This window comes from Anopheles coustani, chromosome 2 (genome assembly GCF_943734705.1).
Source record: "Anopheles coustani chromosome 2, idAnoCousDA_361_x.2, whole genome shotgun sequence".
In the NCBI taxonomy this organism is placed as follows: domain Eukaryota; kingdom Metazoa; phylum Arthropoda; class Insecta; order Diptera; family Culicidae; genus Anopheles; species Anopheles coustani.
The window spans coordinates 62108891-62130422 of record NC_071289.1 but is presented as its reverse complement, the minus strand read 5'-3'; the positions used below and the strand labels follow the sequence as shown (position 1 = coordinate 62130422).

At 40.7% G+C, this 21532-nt stretch overlaps 2 protein-coding genes across 3 annotated transcripts in view; one reads left to right on the top strand and one right to left on the bottom strand.

Annotated features, from left to right (window-relative positions):
* Positions 1-1498: 1498 nt before the first annotated feature.
* On the bottom strand, positions 1499-18909 carry LOC131262790 (probable Ufm1-specific protease 1). Of its 2 annotated transcripts, XM_058264866.1 has the most exons (3): positions 18782-18909; positions 18197-18594; positions 1499-3528 (listed from the first exon to the last, which is right to left on the bottom strand). In XM_058264866.1, exons 2-3 carry the CDS (start codon positions 18323-18325, stop codon positions 2965-2967), a joined length of 693 nt encoding a protein of 230 aa, XP_058120849.1. In that variant the 5' UTR covers positions 18326-18594; positions 18782-18909; the 3' UTR covers positions 1499-2964. The 2 variants fall into 2 exon arrangements, with proteins under 2 accessions (XP_058120849.1, XP_058120848.1); XM_058264865.1 differs by having other exon boundaries at positions 18197-18866.
* Positions 18910-19904: 995 nt separating this feature from the next.
* The window catches only part of LOC131266840 (probable serine/threonine-protein kinase DDB_G0282963), a 71773-nt gene continuing 70145 nt past the window's right edge, over positions 19905-21532 (top strand). Inside the window, exon 1 of the mRNA XM_058269497.1 lies at positions 19905-19943. The gene's annotated coding sequence lies outside the window, so the exon portion shown is untranslated. The remainder of the gene's footprint in view (positions 19944-21532) is intronic.

The window sequence follows — 21532 nt, the reverse complement described above, 5'->3', positions numbered from 1 at the left end:
TTGAGTTTTCTGAGAGATCTGATCTGATAAGGGGGAAAAAACACCCCAAGAGAAAGACGATAATGACCCCGTACTTGTTAACAGCAAACATATTTTCTATTGAAACAACAAGTCTTAAGTGAAACAACATGCTCTAACGCTGAACAAACGATTGTACAAGAAAGGTGGTAGAATATGGTTCTTGTTTTTTCCTGATTCATAGTAAAAAAATCGCACACCAACGCCCACGAAGGTCATTCATCACTGTTATCGTCGTATGAGTAGAGCGGATGTAAACATTTATATACCTATATAATAAAAATATATATATAAAGGCAAACCCATATTTTGAGCTCTTTCGTTTGCTTCGCGTTACTGCACGGCGTTATTGCGCGAAAGAGTTACAACAAAATGCCGAACAAACAACAAGGAGAATAAAATGACAACAACAAAAACACAATGAAACAACATATTATCTCTCGTACTTTGATGCGCTTGTTATAGAAAGCCAAGTAAATTTCAAAACAAATATAAATAGAAAAAAATAGCAAAACAAAAAGCAGCAACGCGAAACAGGCATGCAACAGGTCCATTATACTGAACATCACTCGAAACGAACGATACGCTAGATAAAGTAAGAAGAAAATCTTATACCAACATAGCAACGCATTACGTTACCGATGAAATCGAAAACAAACAATACAATGATACAATATTAAAAAGAGAGAATAACACATATACCACAAGTTCTGCATAAGCCGAAAGATTCTTACCTTGGATAGCCTGTTCAAATTGGGAATGTACAGCATACCCTACGCATATTTCCAGTACGCCGTGCGCATGGACCTTAAAGTTAATGCAAAACCACACTAAACTAAATTAACAAAAACACCCACGCGACAAACACACACTGTTAAAGTTGATGAGAAAGCATTGTGTAATATCAACAAATATTCACAATCATATTCTATTATACTTACTAATCTACTCAAGTAGCTGAAAAAAACACAGACCGAAACACCACGGGCTGAGAGTTATGGAAACGGTTAGACAAAGTAGTGCATCAAAATCCCCACGAAAGGAAACGTACACAGCAAATGTAAACTAAACGAAAAACACTAGTTCGCTTCGTCGGCGATAAGGTTGCGTAAAAGAACGTTAAGCAAAAACAGGAAAAACAAAACATAAGTAGAAAGCAGCAGTGCAAATGAACAGAAGTGAACGACAGACGCATCAGATGCAACGAAAAACGGTTTTGAGAAACAGAGGTTTGACCGGACTCACAAACACACACACACACACACGCGCACACAGATACACATACTTTTAAAATGAAACTTTATACACCTCCTTCCCTGGTTAACAACGGAAATAAAAAGTCCCTCACCATGCCAGAATAAGCCTACTGTGTTGTTTTTATCGTTCGCTTCGGTTTTGTTATTTATCAATCTAGTGACCATTTCACTACGATGTCCTAAAATAATGTAGCTCTAGTTCTTTTTTTCAATTAAAGAGTAAATATTTATTTTTCATCATTTTCCACTGTCCAAACGGCACTTAAAATCTATAAATACATAACAACGTAAATAGATAAATTAGCTACACTCACTGACGGCGCTCGTTTTGGTACATTTTCGAATACGGGTTGTAAAATAAAATAAAAACTCTCGTTTGACGTTTCGCTAGACGTTACAACACAATCGAACAATGAACCGGTTACGTCCACTAGACAATCCCGACTACTACTCTTGGAAGGGCGGTAATTCTATCTAATACAGTGTCGTGGGGGTGGATTTTTCCTCTACATCCAATAGTAGTGTCACAATTTTTCACAAGCTCTCTACAGTTGTAAGTTAAGTTCACTATGTTTCGTTTTCCCTAGTTTGAGCCTGGCTGCCAATGTTTTTTTCTAATTAACTTGCTTTAAATTAGTACACAGTTATACAAACACACAAACGCACACCTACACATTTAGTCGATGTGAGAAGGTATCATTTAACCCTAGCTTCCCTTGGTTCATTTTGGTAGTTTTGTGCCAATTCGAATAGAAGGGCAAAGACTTTATGGCAGTGGCGTTTCGTTCCGGGTAGCGCAGAACCATCTGCCCAGGACACGTTACCAGGGGAGGAGATCCTCTAACTATAGTTTTGCTCTCTTTTAAAAACGATTGACACCACACAGCTGGATCACAACTGGAGAGAAGAGTAGGTAAGTTTGTCGCATGTACGAGTTCGTTTGTTGGCTGTTGTATGACACGTTCACATTTTAACGCACTAATCTTTTACGCTACATTTCGAGAGGATACAGTTAAATGTTTCGTACACATTAATGGCAACAATCGTCGGTCCTTTGTCCATTTCTGCTCTGTGTTTCCTTCACCCTTGCATCGTTGGTCCCTGTTGGTAAGGAGGGGATTTTCGATCGATCGTGTGTGAGAAAGGTGAGGAATACATTTTTACTACAATATCTAAGTGTGAATGTGAATGTGTTGTGATGCAAAGGACTTTGCTTTTTCGTTTGGCGACCTTCGTAGATGTTGTGCTGCATTATTTGGTAAGACGACGTACGAAAACAACCCGCTTATGAGGTTTCAACAACGCGTTGCTTTTCATCAATGATAAAAAATATTAAATAAAATCTCTTTTCGTTATATCCTTTCCTTTCATCGTCTTGCTGCGTTGCTTTTTGGGTGAACTGTTTCCTTATAAATACACTTTCTTTTTTCGAAATGTAATTTCTGTTTTGCCTAACTTGATCAATTCGAAATCGATTCGCGGAGTCTGCCATGGAGGCGTTCAATACGCTGGATATAAGAGCGTCGACAAGTCCTCGAATGGTAAATATCAGGATGCTCTACACTGGAGGCAACCAAAACCAGGGTCGATTAAATACGGTTTAAAATAAAGACTCCTTTCATTCCCATGTCACGGATGATATGATACTGGAAGCGAATGTGAACGGCTGCTGGTGTGAGGGAGGGGTTATCTACGCCGCCAGCTCCCGGCTCTTGACCATCGGCAGGCAGAGGTTGTAAAACGAACTATCGACGAAGTCGTCCACCTTCTGCCACATGACGTATTGCTTCGTGTACAGCTCCTCCTTGGTGCGGATCTTCCCGACGTAGTGCGGATCGACCACCAGCAGGTACACGTCGGCCTGGTCCGCGCTCACGTGGATCCCGGCGATGCCCTTGGCCGCGGCGTCCAGATCGCCGCCCATCATGATCAGCCCGCCGTACTGCTCGAAGTAGTCGCGCAGCGTGTCGGCATGCTTGGCGATGCTGTCGCTGCGGCCCACGTGCAGCACCCGACAGGACACGTCGTACAGCGTGTCGATCACGTAGATCGCCTCGAGCGTACCGATCCACTCGCGCGACCCGAAGAACCGCTCCGGCTTGTCCTTGATCTCGACCAGCGTCTGCTGGATGGTGGGAATGTTTGGCACGTCGCTGCTGCCCGCAGTCCCATCTGCCGCCACCTTCGGGCTGACGCCGTTCTGGAGGATCCACGAACAGATCGACTGCAGCGTGCGGTAGCCGCAACCCCAGCCCTGGAGCGAAAAGAGAAAGAGGAAAGCAGACATGAAAATTCCCGTTCATACGGCCACAAACAATAAATAAACAATTGGCCAGCGGCGTTCCATTTGATTTCCAAATTTAATCGATTCGCATAAGAGTGGCACCAAAATTGTAATTTTTACAGTTAACTGTTTTCCACTAATTGTTTTGATAGGAAAAATAAACGATAGTGAACTTTAACGAACGTGTAACGAACGTACATGAACACACTGTTCACAACATGATCAATTGTTAAAGTCAAATTAATTTGTAAGAATTCCCTATTTCAAGTAATAAACGATTAAAAACAATGGAGATGTTTTTCAGATCAAGATATTTTAATTGCAATAAATTGAAACCCATTTAGTTTTCGATTGTTCTAGCAAATGGTTTCATATTAGTTGGGGGAAAAGGAGTTTTATGGTTATTTTTCAATACTGTGCCTGTGTGTGTCTGTTTCATAAAAATAATTTATGGGAAAATTCGCAAATTAATTCTTTATTCAGTACTTACGAGAAACAAAGCTTTTAAATAGTTGAAAATATGTACAAAAGAAAGAAATTTATCAAAATAACCTACCCACTATGTATAGAAAACATTTAAAAAGAAAAATGGTGTCTAAACACTTCGTTCTTTAGCTAAAGGGAATGAAAATTACTGAGGAGATGTTACACAAGAGTATATTTATAAATACGAAAATGCGGTGGTTGTTTGCTATCAACCATTGCTCATTTTTTAAAATTTTCGGGAGTGACTACTCATTTTTGCATCTCAAAAACAAAGGTCAACAAAAACCTCATTTCATCCGTAACAGATCACTGAAAATGTTGAAATTACTTACAGTTTTATTTGTCGTTTATGTCATATCCTTTTTTTTCCATAACTGTTTGGATGTGCTTCAGAAGAATGTTTATTTTTGAAATAAAAAGTAAAACTCATGCTTCTTCCTGAAGATTGCGTCACTTCAGGGCTCTCAAAATTATATCCATGAAGTAAATTGGCAAAATATCAAAATACACGAGTAAGTACAGCTGATATTTTCAGTATCTGAATTTCTGATGTTTTTTATAACTCATTCTTTTTGATGGTTAAATTAAACTTTTATTGGTAAAGTTTGTTACTAACTTCAGCAAGCTTTCTTGTTGCTGATCGATGGGATAGACAATTTCAGTCTTATGGTCTAGTTTCTTATGGCAAAATAAGAAGATCTCAATCCCGTTTCCCCCCCAGGGATTTCATTTTTAATTACTTCCTTCACGTACAATTGAAACCCCATCATACGACCGTAATAGAACCGATGAAAGCCAATCGCTAGAACGTTCGATAAGTCGACCGTTAAGATCGGTGCTTATGAGCGGACACGGAGCTAAATTAAAACACCACAAACCAGAAGACCCCCCCTATTCGATGTGATGAAAGTGCAATCTTTCTGGCAAAAGAAAAACATCATATTTCCCTTCAACCGTGTTTTCTTGGTTCCGTCTTTCCCGAGCGTTGTTGTTTTTTTCTGCCGAACGCCCATGATGCGATCATTGCCAACCACGCGCGCGTTTTGGTTTCGGTTCTGCTGTTCCGATCGATGCCGGAACCAGGCGAAACCTGGCGAGTCAGCGTACGTCACTAAGCTGAGTGAATCCATTTCCCACTCGCTGGCGCCCGGTTGACGAGCGAAACCCTCATTTCCCTCAGGGTGAGCCACTCCGGGGATTGGCGGTGCGCGTGTATGGACGGTTGATGTTGGATATTTACCCTGCGGCCGGACAAGGGGAGATCAATTTTCCACTCAAAGTACGAAGCCGCGCCCGTTGGCGCATTTCTCATGCACATCTTCGAATCGGTTGATGGGTGGCGAGAAAAGGGGGAGGCTTTTCTTTTCTTCGCTTTGGCACATGAAGACGGCCACTCGTCGCGTCATCGGTACATATTGAACCCACGCGCTTCAGATTGCCGTTGGCCGGATTGAGTTTATTGTATTGTATTTTTTAATATACTTGTAATGGATGTTTATCAGTGTGAAATTATTAATCAGTTGGAATGCAAAGGCTAAATTTAAATAAGTTTTTAGGAATTTTTTCGAATAATAAGTTTGAATATAAATGATTTATTATTACAACACTTGATCTCTTTTTTACAGTTCAATGTCTTTTGTTCCCTTGTTGTGTTAAGTATTTTTTGTATATTATTTTATTATTTCCCTATATGTGTTTCAAATTATTTAGATCAGGTTGAACGATCTTTTTCTTTACTTTATGGTAAAGCTGACCACCATGAATATTGATTCATAAATGGGCTTTGTGCGATGTTTTCTGATAAAAATTAGAAAGTTGATTTTAAAGAAATGATGTTCTCTATGTTTGCTACTTATGTATAAACTGCATGATTTCTAGATAACAGCTATAAACAAAATAATGTAAAACAACTAACATCTGATCTTTGATCCGATCGAAAAAAAAAGTGTTACAATTGTTTTAACAGACCTCAAGACGGATATACGAACAGGAAGAAGTATTTTTAGTTATTTGAAATGGATTGAAATTAGACTGAATAATCATAACACACGCAAAACGAGCTAAAAGTCCTTGAGATGATTGGAAACAAAAATTTTAATTGATAACCCAAACGATTTGAAACCAAAATAAGAATTTGGATGCCGAATGAACAAGTGAAAGTAAATGGTAAAATGTACAAACTTACTCACTTTTACAAGAAAAGAGAAAATTTTCCCAATGACTCTTCAGTTCATTTGCTCTTAAACTATCTTATTCACCCTTCGGTCTCCTATCCATATTAGTTTCGGAATGGAATTTCTATTTCATACTCGCTTCCCTGTTTGAGATGTAAATCCCTGCTAGATTATTTAAATATCCTCTATTGATTAATAACTCCTTTTCTTACTTGTGCATTCTTTTGAGATTAAAAAAGTTTTGATTGCTAGTGAGATTTCATTCACTTACTCATTCTTACTCAGTACGCACAGCACTGCTCCAGACAGAGTTTTGTGAGTCAATTCTATCGCAAAGCAATGCAAAGCATTTCTCACACGCGACTTCTTGTTTTGTCTACACAATTTGCAACTGCGTCTCTCAAACAATCTGCGTGCTTTGTTGTGCGCATCCAGCCATGCATGTTATGGCAGTTTCGAGCATCATTTACGAGCGCTCCAATCCAGGAAAATGCATTCTTTGTGACCCTTTTTCTACCCTCAAACCACCCCCAGACCGTCCGCGTCGAACTAGAAATGAGAATTTCTAATTAATGCTTTCTGTCATGGTACCAGACTCAACACCGACAATGTCCATCACGTCGTGCCTTTGGCGTGTAATGCTCGGCGTATTGAGCCATTTGTTTGCTTGTTGATACCGATGTCTAGCATTCGTAATTTACAGCTGTAAGTCCGTGGCAAGGTCATGCTTGGTGGAAGTATGTTGAAACAATCAGCTGGCAAAGCAGAAGTAAAAAACCCCGAGTAGTCGAAGCAAATGGGAGGGAAATTTAATATCCCAGTTTTTACCTTCTTTTACCCTTCCTTGAAACAGCCCCTCCTCTCCACACCTCCCCGAGAGAAGCATTTAATCCGTCTCCCGGCGGAGTTTATTTTATTTCATTACATTCGGTTGGCTCGCGCAAACCATCACCCGGTTCCCATCCATTGCCACCATCGACGACCGAATAAGGTGTCCCCCGGGGGGCGGGCTGCAGTTAAATGGGAGGGAAACATCATTTCGCTGCACTTTGGGAGGGCCTTTGCACGACTCGAAACCGGTGGCCGCGCGATCGACGTTAATGCAGTAATTATACCTTCTTCGGTTTCCCTTCTTGACATTGCCCGTTCTGGGTTTGCGAAAAAAAACCACTTGGCCACCGCTAAATCACCACAGCCCAATGCACTACCAGCAGACAGACCTCACGTGGACTGCATCGACGGCAACGTCAGGGCGGTTCTCGGAATAGTCGTTAAATCGTCGTTTTTCCGATACGGAATTATTCCGAACGGAATTTTACACCGTCGTCGTACTTCCGGCGTCCCGGTGTCGGTCTTGGCAAGCGGGACGGTAGGTTTGTGCTGCTAAATGAACGTAATTAAGTAATTATTTCGCGCTGATTCACACTGACCGAGTCGTCAGTTCCGTTTAAATGAATGACAAAAACTGTGGTATTTCGCGTCTGGTTTCACGTACGAACTTGAGTCAGGAACGTAGTCGGGATTACCTCTTTAAGAAAAAACTGTTGCGAAATGCGGTAGAAGGTATAAGATCCTCTAAGCAGAGTCTCGATGGCTGGATTTTTGCGTTCCAAAAAACATATGGAAGTAATTTCCACACACTTTAAAGAAAGAGCTTGAAAGCTACGCCTTGCTTCGTGGGATGCTCCAGGCAGAACACGACTGTTCGACCGATCGTCATGGGGATGAAATAGGAAAATGTGGCCTACTGTCGTTTCTCGTGGGAAACGGTAATGTACCGACACCTCCGGAACTGATGGCGAACGGGGAAAGCCAACTTTCTGCTACACTAATGTGCATCGAAAGTCATCCCCGGTAGGAGAACTGGTGATAAACAGTTGGTCACGTTAATTTTATTAGCTACAGAAAAGCTTATACGAAAACAATAGAGTGTAGGAAATATTATCATTGCTTTCATACAAAACACATGTGTTATGAGTATTATTTAAAGGAAACAACCTATCACTGGTATATGAATCTGTCATGGTGGCGAGATCCATTGGGTATTTGATTGTTGTATCCATAAACCATTGACATCATTGTTAGCTTCTTCAACTTTATGTCAACTGGTAGTCATCTTAAAAATCACCATCAAAATTAAAAATATTAGATGACATATTACTTTTATTACAAACGCAACACGTGAATTTATTACAAAAGAGCCAAAGGGTAAGTTTTGTGCAAAAAGAAAATGTCTAATTTCAAGAAAGAAGATTATTTAAACAAGATTACACGATTCAGCATGTTTCCCCAGAACATACCGATCACTCCAAAGGATGTACTTACAAACTTATGAGGTTAATTTTGGCATCAATACAGCATACAAATTTTGGTTGTTTCCATTTATTTAATTTACCTTTCAAAAAGCAAATAATAATTTAAAAAAATACTACTAAGGCAATTTTTCCGTTCGAAAGGCAAACAATAAAAGGTTTTTTAGGATTTTGAAGAATCTGATAGATCACAGTATCTTGTGACCACACAATAGTTCAACAAAATTTAATCCGTTAAACTTTATTACGCCAAACAATCCCGCGGATTGAATATTTGAAAATGATAAGGTAGTTTTTAGTATTTTGATAAAATAATAATACCAGTCCTCAAACGAACGAAAGTTTTTGAAACGATCGTTTGAGGCGTTTTCAAAATCTGAATATTTTGATGGTAAATTCAAACAAACACTAAAAGATAACTGATGTAGTTTTAATGAGTTGATTGAGCTTCTTATTGATCGAAGTCTTCTATTAAATATCGCATTTATTTCAAAAATCATGAACAAAATTAAGAATACCTTATCACGTACCATTTATTCACAAGAACTCATCATGTGTACTAGATAAGTGGCACAATAAGTCTGTCTAACCTATTTCAAAACGATCATCAATATGTGGATGTAACAAAAACTATGCGATTTGTGACATTAATTTACAAACGCAACACGTGATGTTATAGAAAAGGAGCCAGGAAGGAGGATTTAGTAGAAAATATAATCGAAAATGGAATCACCACTACACGATTCAGCATGTTGTCCCCAAAAGACGTCGATCGCTCAAAAGGGTGCACTCACAAACCCGTAAGGCTGATTTTGGCAATGTTGAATATCAATTTCTGTTGCCGTCGAGTAAAAAGGAAAACCATAAAAATTTTGAGGATTTTGGCAACACACAGTATTTTGTGACCACGCGCAGTAGTGCAACAAAACTATTATCATAAACCTGTTAATATTTTCTTTAGAACATTATCAAAACATAAATATCATATATGTAATATAAATAGAAAAGATTCCCGATCCAGTTGGTTGGCGTTTCTCATATCAATATTGATTGTAGCCTTTGCCAAACGACGTACCTAACGCTAATCTTTCCCTTCGTATCCACCAATTTGCCACTTTTCAAGGCTACTGACATCGTTGGCAAAATGTAAAAAAAAGCTGAATAAAAATCAAAAAGCAAACGGTTCGTCGCGACAGTGAAATTGTCCGGGGGAACGGGGAACGCAGCAAAGCCAAATCAACAAACATTAGCGTTAGCCACCATGACATCATCATCCGCGGTCGTCATTCGACGCACCCGTTGTGGGAGGGGAGGACTGAAGTGGTACTGAAGGGAAATTTTGCGAGAAAAACGGTTGTACTTGAAAGGAATTTAAGAAAAAATGGGAATACGTGGTGAAACGTTCGATCAACTTTGTTCTGATTGCGATGTTCTAAAATGATATCAACGTATAACTAAATTATAAAAAGAAAGTAAAATACACACACACTCACTGGACACTGGAAAATGTTTACCCACTTTTGAGTGACAACGGGTTTAACATGCATCCCATCGTGCCGGAATCGCCTTCAATCAATTCTAAAATAAACCAATGAATATCTCGTCCATCCATGCCATGTTTGTGTTCTTTCGCTCCCATCCTCATCGTGCTGCAATCAACCCGGGGGGTGTCCGGCGATCGTCCTAGAGAAAACATTTCGTTCATCACCACGTTCAGCTCGCCTGGGGCCACGCTTTTTCGCCTACCACAACACCACAAAACCCTCGGATCGTGTCAGACGCCGTCCGTCCGCTGCCACCAACTCCAAGCCGTGACGCAACTTCGGACGCACAATGTTCACGACCGGGTCCGGGTAAGACCAAACCTACTCATTCATGTTGTGGATACTGTTGACGGATGACTTTTTTTCCCGTCCCCCGGTTTGCGACACACCATCGCGATATCGTCACCACCATCATCATCATCATCGTCGTCGTCGTAATCATCCGTCACTGGCGAGTTTTGCCGGGCGGTTGAATGACCCAGAACTGGACGAAGGGAGTTGGCCTAGCCGCGCACTGGAGAGGCCGGGTCGTCGCGGTCTCCCGGAACACCACCGGATGATGGTAATTGGCCACAAAAGCCGCGTGGCTACCGGGTGTGTTTGGTTTGTGCGTGGAGGGTTTTTTTAAAGGGATACGTTTCAATCAACCGACGTAAATCACGTATCGTTGTCGAACGGCGATGATAACACACGCAAGAGCATGGCCCTACCGAAAGTGGCGTTAGTTTCCTTTTCCGGGTTGTTCGAAAAGAAAACATCCCATAGTGCACGCCATTTCTCGCCGGGGAAACGTAGGAAATTTGTACTAAGACTGCCATCAGAAGGAAACAACACGGCCAGCAATAATTCCCGTTAATGAATCAGAAGATAAATAAACACACGAATGATTAAAGAATACCGCTCTGGAGGAAATCAATCATATCAAATTTCCGTTGAAAAACAGATTTCCCTTTATATATATAGGGATTATAGTCTTTGCATGAAATATTGCCCTTAACGATACTGTCTGACGAAGGTTTATCAGAATACTATTTCTAAGTAAACCCACTTCAAAATAAAGCGGAAAACTAATTTATCCGTCGTTCTATCAAAGTTCCGATGAAAGAAAGATTTTCCGTCAGAAACGGGGATTATAGTCTTTTACGTCAAATATTGTCATGAACGATAATGTTTGACGAAGCTTTATCAGAATAAGATTTCTTAGTAAACCCACTTCAAAATAAAAAGTGAAACTATTTTTTCCGTCGTCATATCAAATTTCCGATGAAAAAGAGATTTTCCTTCAGATACGGGGATTATAGTCTTTTACATCAAATATTACCATCAACAGCTGTTACTGTTTGACAAAGCTTTATTAGAATACGATTTCTTAGTAAACACACTTCAAAATAAAAAGGGAAAGTATTTGTTTCCGGCGTCTCAGCTAACGGACGACACGTTGACACGTTACTAATGACTAATGTAAACTCTCTCAAGATCCAATCCAAAGCATACCCATAATGCACCAAATCCCACCTTGACTCACAATGGTGAAGAGAAATTGCCAAACAGGCAAACAAACAAATCTTGAACCTCTCTCTAAATGACAAAATCAAACGATTCGGAAGTGATTCATTAACACTTGCGGTGGATTTATTAGATGCACTCACGTTCGATGTGTTATGCAACCGCAATTATGGAAGTGTTTATTTTATTCGTCAATCTTATCGCATGCAACGAAGAAGATAATCGGTAACGCGAAAGAAACAACGATCGAGAAGGTTATTCGCGCAAAAGATAACGCTGTAGTTTCGCACAATATGAGCGATAAAAACCAGGAAAAGGGAGGTTTTTCTGCAGAAAGCTGACTCGTACTTATTTTAGTGTATCACAAAGGTACGTGTGCCGGGGAGTTCGGGTTTTGTCAACTGGTTAGTCAACAGATGTTGTGCTCGCATGGGAAACAATCAAAAGCTTAAAGTTGAAAAGTCACAGTGATATGATACAAAATTTTTAAGGTGTAACATAAAAGATAGAATTATTAAAACAGATTAATAATTCAAATTAAAACAAATTAATAAATTAAGATAATTAAAAAGCGTACTTATAATATTTGAAAAATACACATAAGTTATTAAACCACATTGTAACATTTTCTCAACATGATTAAACCATAAAGGTAATCAATTCGTAGTAAAAACATGTTTTTAAAATTCGATATTTTGGTGCATGTTTTGGAAAATATTCATATTGCTCGAGGAACAAGAAGCTGTAAACAAACATGTTCAAGATGGTGTAAACTATACCCTCACGATCACATTTCAGCCGGAGCACAACGCCGTGACAATGCTGGTGACGCGAACGGTGACAATCGTTGACGGCGTGAAATGTTTCGCCTGTCCGCACATGAAATACCAGTCTAGCCTCCCCCCATCCCCCTAGAGGGGGTGTCAAGGTCGAGGTTCTGTCCAGCTGTCCACTGACAACTACTGGCGCGCCTTGAAGATGCTAGAGTACATACATGTTTCTTTATGCGTCTTCGAATTTATGCCTTATTAGATGAGGATAGTTATTTACTGTCAACCGATTTTGGAATTCTTCAGTCAAATTGGCCTTTGTTCCGCTAACTGGCAAATTCTCCATCAACTTGATAGTGTTCGTACTTTGTTTTGGTGCTTGTAAAATATTGTTTTGCTTCTAAATACTTTTAGTGCGCATGTTTAATATGAGCGGTTGTACAACAAACCGTCCAACCTTAGCAATACAGTTTATTGATGTTTGAAGATTTCCTTGAATTTTTGAAGTTGTCTTCGTAAATAAAATAAAATAACAATTCTCATTTCATAGTAATACAATTTAAAATTTAAAATAAATCTATCTATTTGGCCAAAGCTATCTTCAGCAGCTTATACACTGTTTTCAGGGCCAATTCGTCGGCATCAAGCTGCTCTTTGTTGGTAGTAGGCAGTCAATTGCACGCGCACGGTTTTTGTTTGGTTTCGTTAGGAAGCACTTTGGGCTTGTCAAGTTTAACTTTGCCGTTATCGGTTGCAACATTGGTGCGACGAGAAAAGGTCGCGTTGTTGTCGCGCCAATGTTGCTACCGATAACGGCAAAGTTAAACTTAACAAACCCAAACTGGTTCCTAACGATGCCAAACAAAAACCTTGCTCGTGTAATTCACTGCCTACTACTGGCACTGCCTACTAAAGAGCAGCTTGATGCGAACAAACTGGCCCTGAAAACAGTGTAAGGATAGACAAATGCCAAAGAATCCTCTTCAAAACTCATCCATTTCCGGGCAGCATCAGTAAAAGCCTGACCTTGACACCATCAATCAAGGCTTCCCGTTAACGTGAGGAACCAGTTCTCTTGAAATAAATTATTCACCTTGCCTTGTCATCTAAAAGCGCATTCCAGAGCGAAAGCAACCGAGACTGCAGCTGCAAAAACTGTCAGCGGCGGAAAATGAGGAAATGAAGTTTCGCAGCGACAATTACTCACGCTTAGAAGAAATAAAAAAGAAAAACAAATAAGTTCCCCAGTTGCCCAGGCAACCTCTTCAGTTGGCGATAAATAATGGAAAATTACGCGCGGTTGAAGAAAGAAACGACCGGAAGTAAATCACGCCATCGTGCGCCTTCTTTCTTAAGACAGCAGTTGATCGATCCGGCACATGTTCTCCCGTTCAGCAGCATTATTTCTTGCCTGACAATCGGAACGGGGCCCTTAGTGTGTGTGTGTGTGCTGGAAACGGAAAACGGCGGACAACACAATAGTTCTGCAGCAGCTTCAACGACACCACCGCGAAACAATGCACCATTCGTAAGTGGTTCAATGTCACCGGGGACGTCGATACATGTCTTCCCAATTTCCGGGACGGAGGGAAGGTTTGCCTCGAGCCATGATTCCGTGACCGACAACACACCGGTTGTGCTTTCGTGCGTATTTCAATTTCGATTCGTTCCCTCTCCGGATCGATCGATCGAGCTCGGTGGTTTAAGTGGAAGATTGTGGCCCGGTTTCGGTGCAAACGGCGTTTCACTAGGGTGGCTTCTAGGGACCGTCACTAGGAAAGGTTCCTACGACGATACGCCTCGCATGCGACTAGTCAAGCGCAAACGGTTGAAATTGATTACCACTGAGGGGGGCAAGAGGAACTGCATTTGCCTTTGGTTTAAATCTAAACCGATCGATCGAATCGATCTGTTCAAGTGCCAGTTTAACTGTCGGCTCAACGGGTTTGCCCTTTATTTTAATTTACTGACCAAATGACAATAAAACGAAAGGACAGCTAATTTAGCAAGTGGATTGTTGAACACTGAAATGAAGAGGAGAAAGCTCGTACTAAAAAAAAACTAGCTTTTGAAAACATTTTTTTGAAAAAGGTTTGGGGGTTTCAATGCGTAGCAAAACAAACACTTTAAAATCAAGGTAGATGAAACTATTAGTGTTGCAACAATTAGAAAAAAATGAAATAGGTAAAGAATTCCATACTGTATACTGCAAACTTTTCTTTTAATTTCCAAAACAGAAAATGGTTGAAACAAATATTGCATGAAATCAACAAGTAAATTGCTAATAATTTAAATATCAAAATAGACATTTGGTAAAACAAATTATTTAAAGATTTAAGTTGCATGCAATCATGTAAATAACAAAAATATTGCCTGATGTTCGCGTTGATTATATTTCTGAGAAAACCAAAGGAGTTCACCGTGCGAAACAACACCCTTATTTCATAGATTTTACAATCGAACCTACTTTTCAACATTTCATACCTTATCAACTGGAATTCAAACAAACTTAACCTCTGCCAATTGATCCCAGCTCCTGCACCGAAACGTAAACTGTTTAGTAAGTTATTCACGGGGACATGCGTAATCTGGTATAAATACTTATACTTTATAACGTTTGTTATTGTTCAAACAACCTTATATTCCACCGATATGAATCTTTTTTCTGCATTGAACATAATTTGTTACATAAATTGAAATGATGGAAACATTCGTAATTGCGATTTTATTTGTTATGTATATGATAATGCTTAGATTAAGGGTTTCAACATTGAATATTTTGTTCTTTGCACACCTTATCAATTCTGTTTTCAAACAAACTTAACCTCTTCCAATTGATCCCATTTTCGAGACTGAATGTAAACTGTTTAGTGAGTAATTGATGGGGTCATACGCAATCTCTTGTTTCTACACTTTTCTTTTGATTCTTTGAATTATTATGAAAAAAAAAACATTCGCTTTACCTACTAATTTTTCTGGACATAAATTGGTTAGAAAGTAAAAATAATGGGAACAAACACTACACTTGTTCGAACTTTAATGGTTTGCAAGATAATTCTGTCAAACACCGGAAAGTACCAGTTCAATAAATTTCAAACAAAACAATGAATTAAATAAACAGTAAAGCAATTTAATGGCACAACATCAAAGATTAAGGTACAATCGAACTGTACAGTAAAACCAAGCTGAAGAAAAGTGAACTTAATTCACCAACATGAGTAAACTACAGTTGTTAAGGAATGCTGGGTAGTTGAAGGTAGTGTGATTATTGCTATTTCGTATGATTTCCCCTTGTAGCAGCTACACTGCAACCAGTAATGTGTAGCCATTCATTAGAAAGACATTTTTCATCCCCTGCGCGTGGCGGGGCTCGAGGTAAGAGCTCATTATTCCTCCCCTAACGTTTACATAATCGTCGGATCGGGGTTAGAGCACGGGGTGATATACACCTCGCCGTACAGGCCGTAGAGCATAATTTTAGCAACCGGTCAATCATTAACCTCCACGCGAGGTCAGCAAAAATCGCAACCCCCGGCGGCGGCGCACGCCAAACCTTCACATTTTTCGAATGTGAAGGTGAAATTCTGGGATGGAAAAATAAAATACACACATAGAGATAGAGCTGCACGTGGCGCACGTAGCGTACGTACGTCATACGTGGAAAACATCGCTTACTTTTTTTTTCTAAACACACCATAATTCGCGTTCCCGCTGAACATGCGTGTAAACAACAGAAACCCACATCATAATTAGACGGTAAAATGTTGGAAAGGTTTATTTTTGTGCCGGTTCTACATTTATCTACCATTTCCATTGCGACGCGCTTTATGTTTAGATTTCCGCTGTGAGAAAATTTTATTTTTTTGGCACCATTACAAAACAAACTGGATGGAGAAAACGAAATGTTTCGAGGCGAATATTGTTTTTTTATTTTTGCCTTTTTTTATTTGACCAATGATACGGGGAAATTATCATATTTTAAAGCAAAATAATGCTGGTTGTAAAAGACCGAAAGGCACTTTTCTTTGGACATTTCGATGGCGTTGTGTGGCTGGGCAAGAAGCCAATTATGAAATGATCCATATTTTTGTTTATAACACCCAACCCCGCGGCTCACAGGGAAGGAATTGGAAAAGAGAGAAAAACCGCGGTTGGTCCCAAGGGAAAAGAAAACAACCGGACACATAGAAACTTGTAGGTTTTTCTCACCGACTTTAGTCGTGGTGGTGGTGATGTTGCAGTGACATTGGACTACATTGGACAGGTATAAACAAGTGGTGCAGAGGAAGCATTTCCCCGCCCCCAGCCACCTGTCACCCTTCCCCTATATTAGGTAGGAAAAACCAACCCAAGCACATGCTCGCGAGGACAACACCGACCTACTTACACCTAGGAAGGGCCTGCATGTGTTTGGCTACTAGTCCGCCAGGCAAGACAGGATTCGACCTGGAAAAATTGCACGACACAGCGACAAGTTCGTTGAACCAGCACCAAGAAGGAGTGTGGAAGGGTCACACTCTATGGTGCCTTGCCTCTGCCTTGCCTGGCGTATGACTCACTGGTGTTTGGTGGCCAGCTGAGAACCCCAGTGGGAAACACATTTATGACTTCACAGTGGAAAATTTGCTACCAGCCACGGGGACACAATGAAAAATGGCTCGGTTGGAGGGAGGAAGCAGATAGTGGGGAAGAAAGTGAAACAAAACCTGCAGGAGGCCTCCGTTGTACAATGCCAGGGAGCGGAGAAAAATCAGTAATCAACGGACATGGGTCCGAAGAGATTTTCTATTAATAGGAAATCCAAACAGTGGAAAACAAATGCTACTATCTCGCTCTCTGTCTGTGTATCTACCTTTCTCACAACGTCCGGGTGGGAAAAGGGGTAGGATGGAAAGGACACAAGATCGACAGACAACGGAACGAAGAAAAACTGCACTCTCGAAGCTTGAGCACGTCCTCTGCGCCCACACGGCGCAAGATGTAGAACACAAACAGTCGGCCGGCCGAAGTGGAAACAATAATGGCACAGTGCTGTTCCCTGTTTCTGCCCACAGCTTGGTTCAGTTGTGTTTCTCAATCCCGAAAGATCGAATGCAAATACATTAATATCAAAGACAGAAGAAGTAGTAGAACGCAATACGCCGTTGCAAAAGTTTTCATTGCACTTTACCTTCATTTGAAAAATTTTCCTTTCCGTTTTGGCACTATTTCATGAGAGCATGACCCATTAATAATTTTATGTTTCGTAATGCTATTTTAACAATTTGGTACGTGTAAAACATTTTCAAACTTTTATTCATTTGGAGAAAATCATAGAAAATCTATATCGCAGGGTTTTCAAGCCTTATACAAAAGTTGTGTAAGAAAATCATTTAAATCATATACGAATTAAAAAACTAACACCTCTCACTGAAAGAATTTCTTCTTAGATCATATTGAACAAATTTTTATCCAGTCACAGTACAATAAACAATTTAGTAAACCTGTTCGACAACACCTTCGACTCCATACTCTTCGATTTGCCCGTTTATATGTTTAGATGTATTCACAAACTGTATTTAAATATTAATATGTGTATGATGCTTTAGCATAACATACAATTTAATCAATTACCAATGAAACATACATTGAAGCTGTTTGTAAAACTAAACTACATTGTACCACGAAAGCGTTGAAAACATGGATACTGTCGAAAACGGGATGGCACTGTAAGTTTTATGCAGCACAGGTGGTGGAAAACCTGTTATTGAAGCGTTCCGCATTTGGAGTACTTTTAGGAAAACTGGGCCACAGGAAACACAGAAAACAATCTCCACCCCAAAGCCCCTCGGCAAGCGGTACGTTACCATGTCCTGAAATCCATCGCAGCCGTAATGGTAGTAGTGATAGTTGCCGCGCATCAGATAGGTGCTTCCGTCCGGTTTCGGCGGTTCCAGGTTGCTGTGCACGTTCAGCAGTAGGCTTTTCTCCTCCATTGCGCCGCGAACTGGCTTTCCACGGGTAAACGAGAAACCGGTCACTACACAAAGCGCGCCTAGGCAGCAAAGGTCAAGGAATAATCGAAGTGCACTCGGACGATTGGAAGTGCATGCAAAACACCGATTTCGTTCGGTTGGTGCACCACCTCGCTGTTGGAAAACCTCTCCTCGCACCACTTACTGCACTTGCACTGAGGGTACACTTGGTTGCACTTTCCACTTATGAACACACAATCACACTATTTGCTGCTGCACAGTTGTTGCACCTGAAATTGTCACCAAAACGTAAACTAGGTAAAGGGCTCGAAATCGTTGATATTTTTCCACGATAAGCCACGTTCACTTGATGCACATCAGCTGCGGACCACCTTCGATTGCCTTGCGCAAAACCAAAACACACCCAATCTCTCCTGAAAACAAGTTTTATTTAAATTTTGCTTCTTGCTTCCATACGTTTTGGTTTGATGTGCCAACCGCGATGTGCTGCGATAGTCCGTGGGCTTAGTAGAACGATTTAACTTTTCTCCGGAGACACGAGCTCCGCACAACCGCGCGCTGCTCTTGAACGATGTAAATTGAAATATAAATAGTCCAGGAAGCTGGATTCAATAGCCGTACTGGAGTAAATCCTCGCCGAATTGAAGAAGAAGAAGAAATATAAATAGCGAATGACGATCCTATAAGTACCACGATGGATTCAAAACAAAACAAACCAGACTAGTGTTGGAAGACTCGAGATTCGGAAGATTCGAAGATTCACTCCTAAGACGGATTCCAAAGATTCGAATCCCATTTGACGGATTCTAAAGAATAGAATCCCATTTAACGATTTGATTCTATTGGGAATCGAGTTGGTTGGTATTTTCAAATGGAATGACACATTTATTAATATTTTTGTATTCTTTCAACCGATTTGTGAACTCGAGATAGTGAACCACGTCTACAAGGAACCACTTATTCTCGAACCATATACCGAGTAAACCGAAGTACCTAGTTCCTGAAGATTGTAATTTTCACGACTTCTTTCAGGTGAATCAATTAATGCACTTATTCCACTGGTTGTTTTACGTATTTCAGTTGAAGAATGGGAACCTAAGTAATACTAAAAATCATCACTTCTTTACAGTCTTTTGATCAACCAATACCGATTTCGAATGTTGTTTTGAAACGTCTTTGGGCGACCAAGATGATTAAAAACAAGGGGGATTCGTTAAAATGTTTCGAACTTATTTTCGAAAGTATTGTAATTATCGCGTGGATTACTGTTCGAATTAAAACTAGAGATGGAGAACATTTTTCGGATTCGGATCAGACCGAATGTTTACAAACTAGAAAAAGTTTAGATCAAAATATAGTTTTGTACCGTTTTATTTCACAGAGAAAACAATTAAAGCAGAGCGAGAGACACATGTGGAATGATACTATATCTGTTATCCCTCATTTAAAGAATGTTTTTACGAACTAAACATCATTTTCAGTCGGTACGCAGGAACTGGAATCATGATTCTTTTTTCAGGAACTATTTTAATCCGCAAGTAGTTCTTGGATTACCGAAACAGTACAGTTCGGAATGTCGACGGTGTAAGATCACGTTTGGACGACGGAGCAGCTTGAAGTGAAACACGGTTTGCTATTAGAATTTGCTTTATTCTTGAGTTCATCTGTGTACTTCCATTTAAAGTGCAGTTACTTTTGAAGCGACGCAAACTGTTGTTAAAAGCTTCTCCCGAGGGACGTTTTGCCACGAATATTCATCCAGACAACTGCGTACACTTTCCTCCATTCCTCTCTTGTCGCAAAGTTCTCCTACGGTAATGCCGCTTCGTTTTCCAATGCCTCTTTGACCCCTCGGTGCGGTAAAATGCTGATTTGCGTGGAATAGAAAACGGAACCAACAAACGCATGACTTCAGCTTGGTGGCATGGTGTTTGAATAATCTGCGAAGTGTTTAGTGAACTGCATCTACAGAAATAAGGAAACCGATATTCCGGCGTCCAATGGTTTTTTTTTACTGGAAATCAGGAAGTCAAAAGTCGTCTACACACAAAAGAAACAAATGTTCGATGCGAAGCATTGTGTGTTCTAGCGGACGTGTGCCGTGTTGTGAGTGTGTGTTTGTGCTTTCAGGTAGTGTGCTTAAAGGGAAACGGCAGCTGAACTGTAGTGAGACAGCAGCGAACGGTGAACATGGATGGACGAAAATGATGGAGTGTGTTGTACCGCGTCCTACGCACACGTTTGTGCGCACCGGGTTATTAGGACGGGTGTGAGGATGAAAAACACACAACTCGCCTGTACACAATCAAGCTTGCTGGCTGCTACGATGATGGAAAGGATAAAAGACAAAGCGCAGCCCACAGGATCGGGAAAGGCGACACCAACATCATCGTAACGCAATAGTGCACAAACACTAGCATCAAAGCACGCACACACTCGACGGAACCAGGACGTGTATCCTTTTTCTCGGTTGCGTCGGATGGATTTGATCGCAATATTGCGTGCTGTTTGTGCAAAGGCGAAAAAGGATCATATGTGCGAGAGTAGGATGCCATCGTCAAGCGAGTTCAAGATGAAAAGCGTGCAATTGACGGATGATTGGATGGAGGAGATCGGCGTCGGTTCAATGTGTTCTGTGGCATGAAATGATGCCCAAATGCTAAAGGAGCTGCAAACGAAAGTAGAACAAGAGTATCGTCCGATGAAGCGGAATGGAATAGCGATCCAAGGTAAGCTTTCCAACATCCACTCTATGGGTCGTATCTTCCCGCTCGACGAAGGGTCGGGAAAGTAGCAATTTCCCAACCATTCGACCACCCTCCCGGTTCTATCTCCTCCGGAAAACAGCGGAGCAACACCCCCTTTGCAAACGCTGGTGACCATGAAAAAAAGGTTCCCAAACTAGAAATCTCCCTCCCTCGGGTGGCTGAACCAGGAACGTTTGCGCGTGTTTGTGATAAATTGCGAATAATCGATTGCTGCACACACAGCTTCCTTCCACCACGTCGGCAGGCATTGGCGATAGTTCTCGTTGCGAAGCTATCATCAGCCTACTTCGTGCAATTAGGATGAGACTGCTAGCGTGTTGTAAAGTGCCTTTTCGTCTCTGCTCCCGGTTGCTAATTTCCGGATGCTGAGGTGGAGTTGCTCGACGGACAACGAACAACAAACAAATTGCAAAAGCGAGTATTTTTTCCAGTGCTACCC

What these genes read in the sequence shown, in the direction of transcription:
- LOC131262790 (XM_058264866.1), bottom strand. Translation starts at nt 18,325, where the DNA reads ATGGAGGAGAAAAGCCTACTGCTGAACGTGCACAGCAACCTGGAACCG. An exon ending in GCGATGGATTTCAGGACATG is followed by an intron (nt 3,529 to 18,196) that starts GTAACGTACCGC and finishes TTTTCGCTCCAG; the next exon opens with GGCTGGGGTTGCGGCTACCG.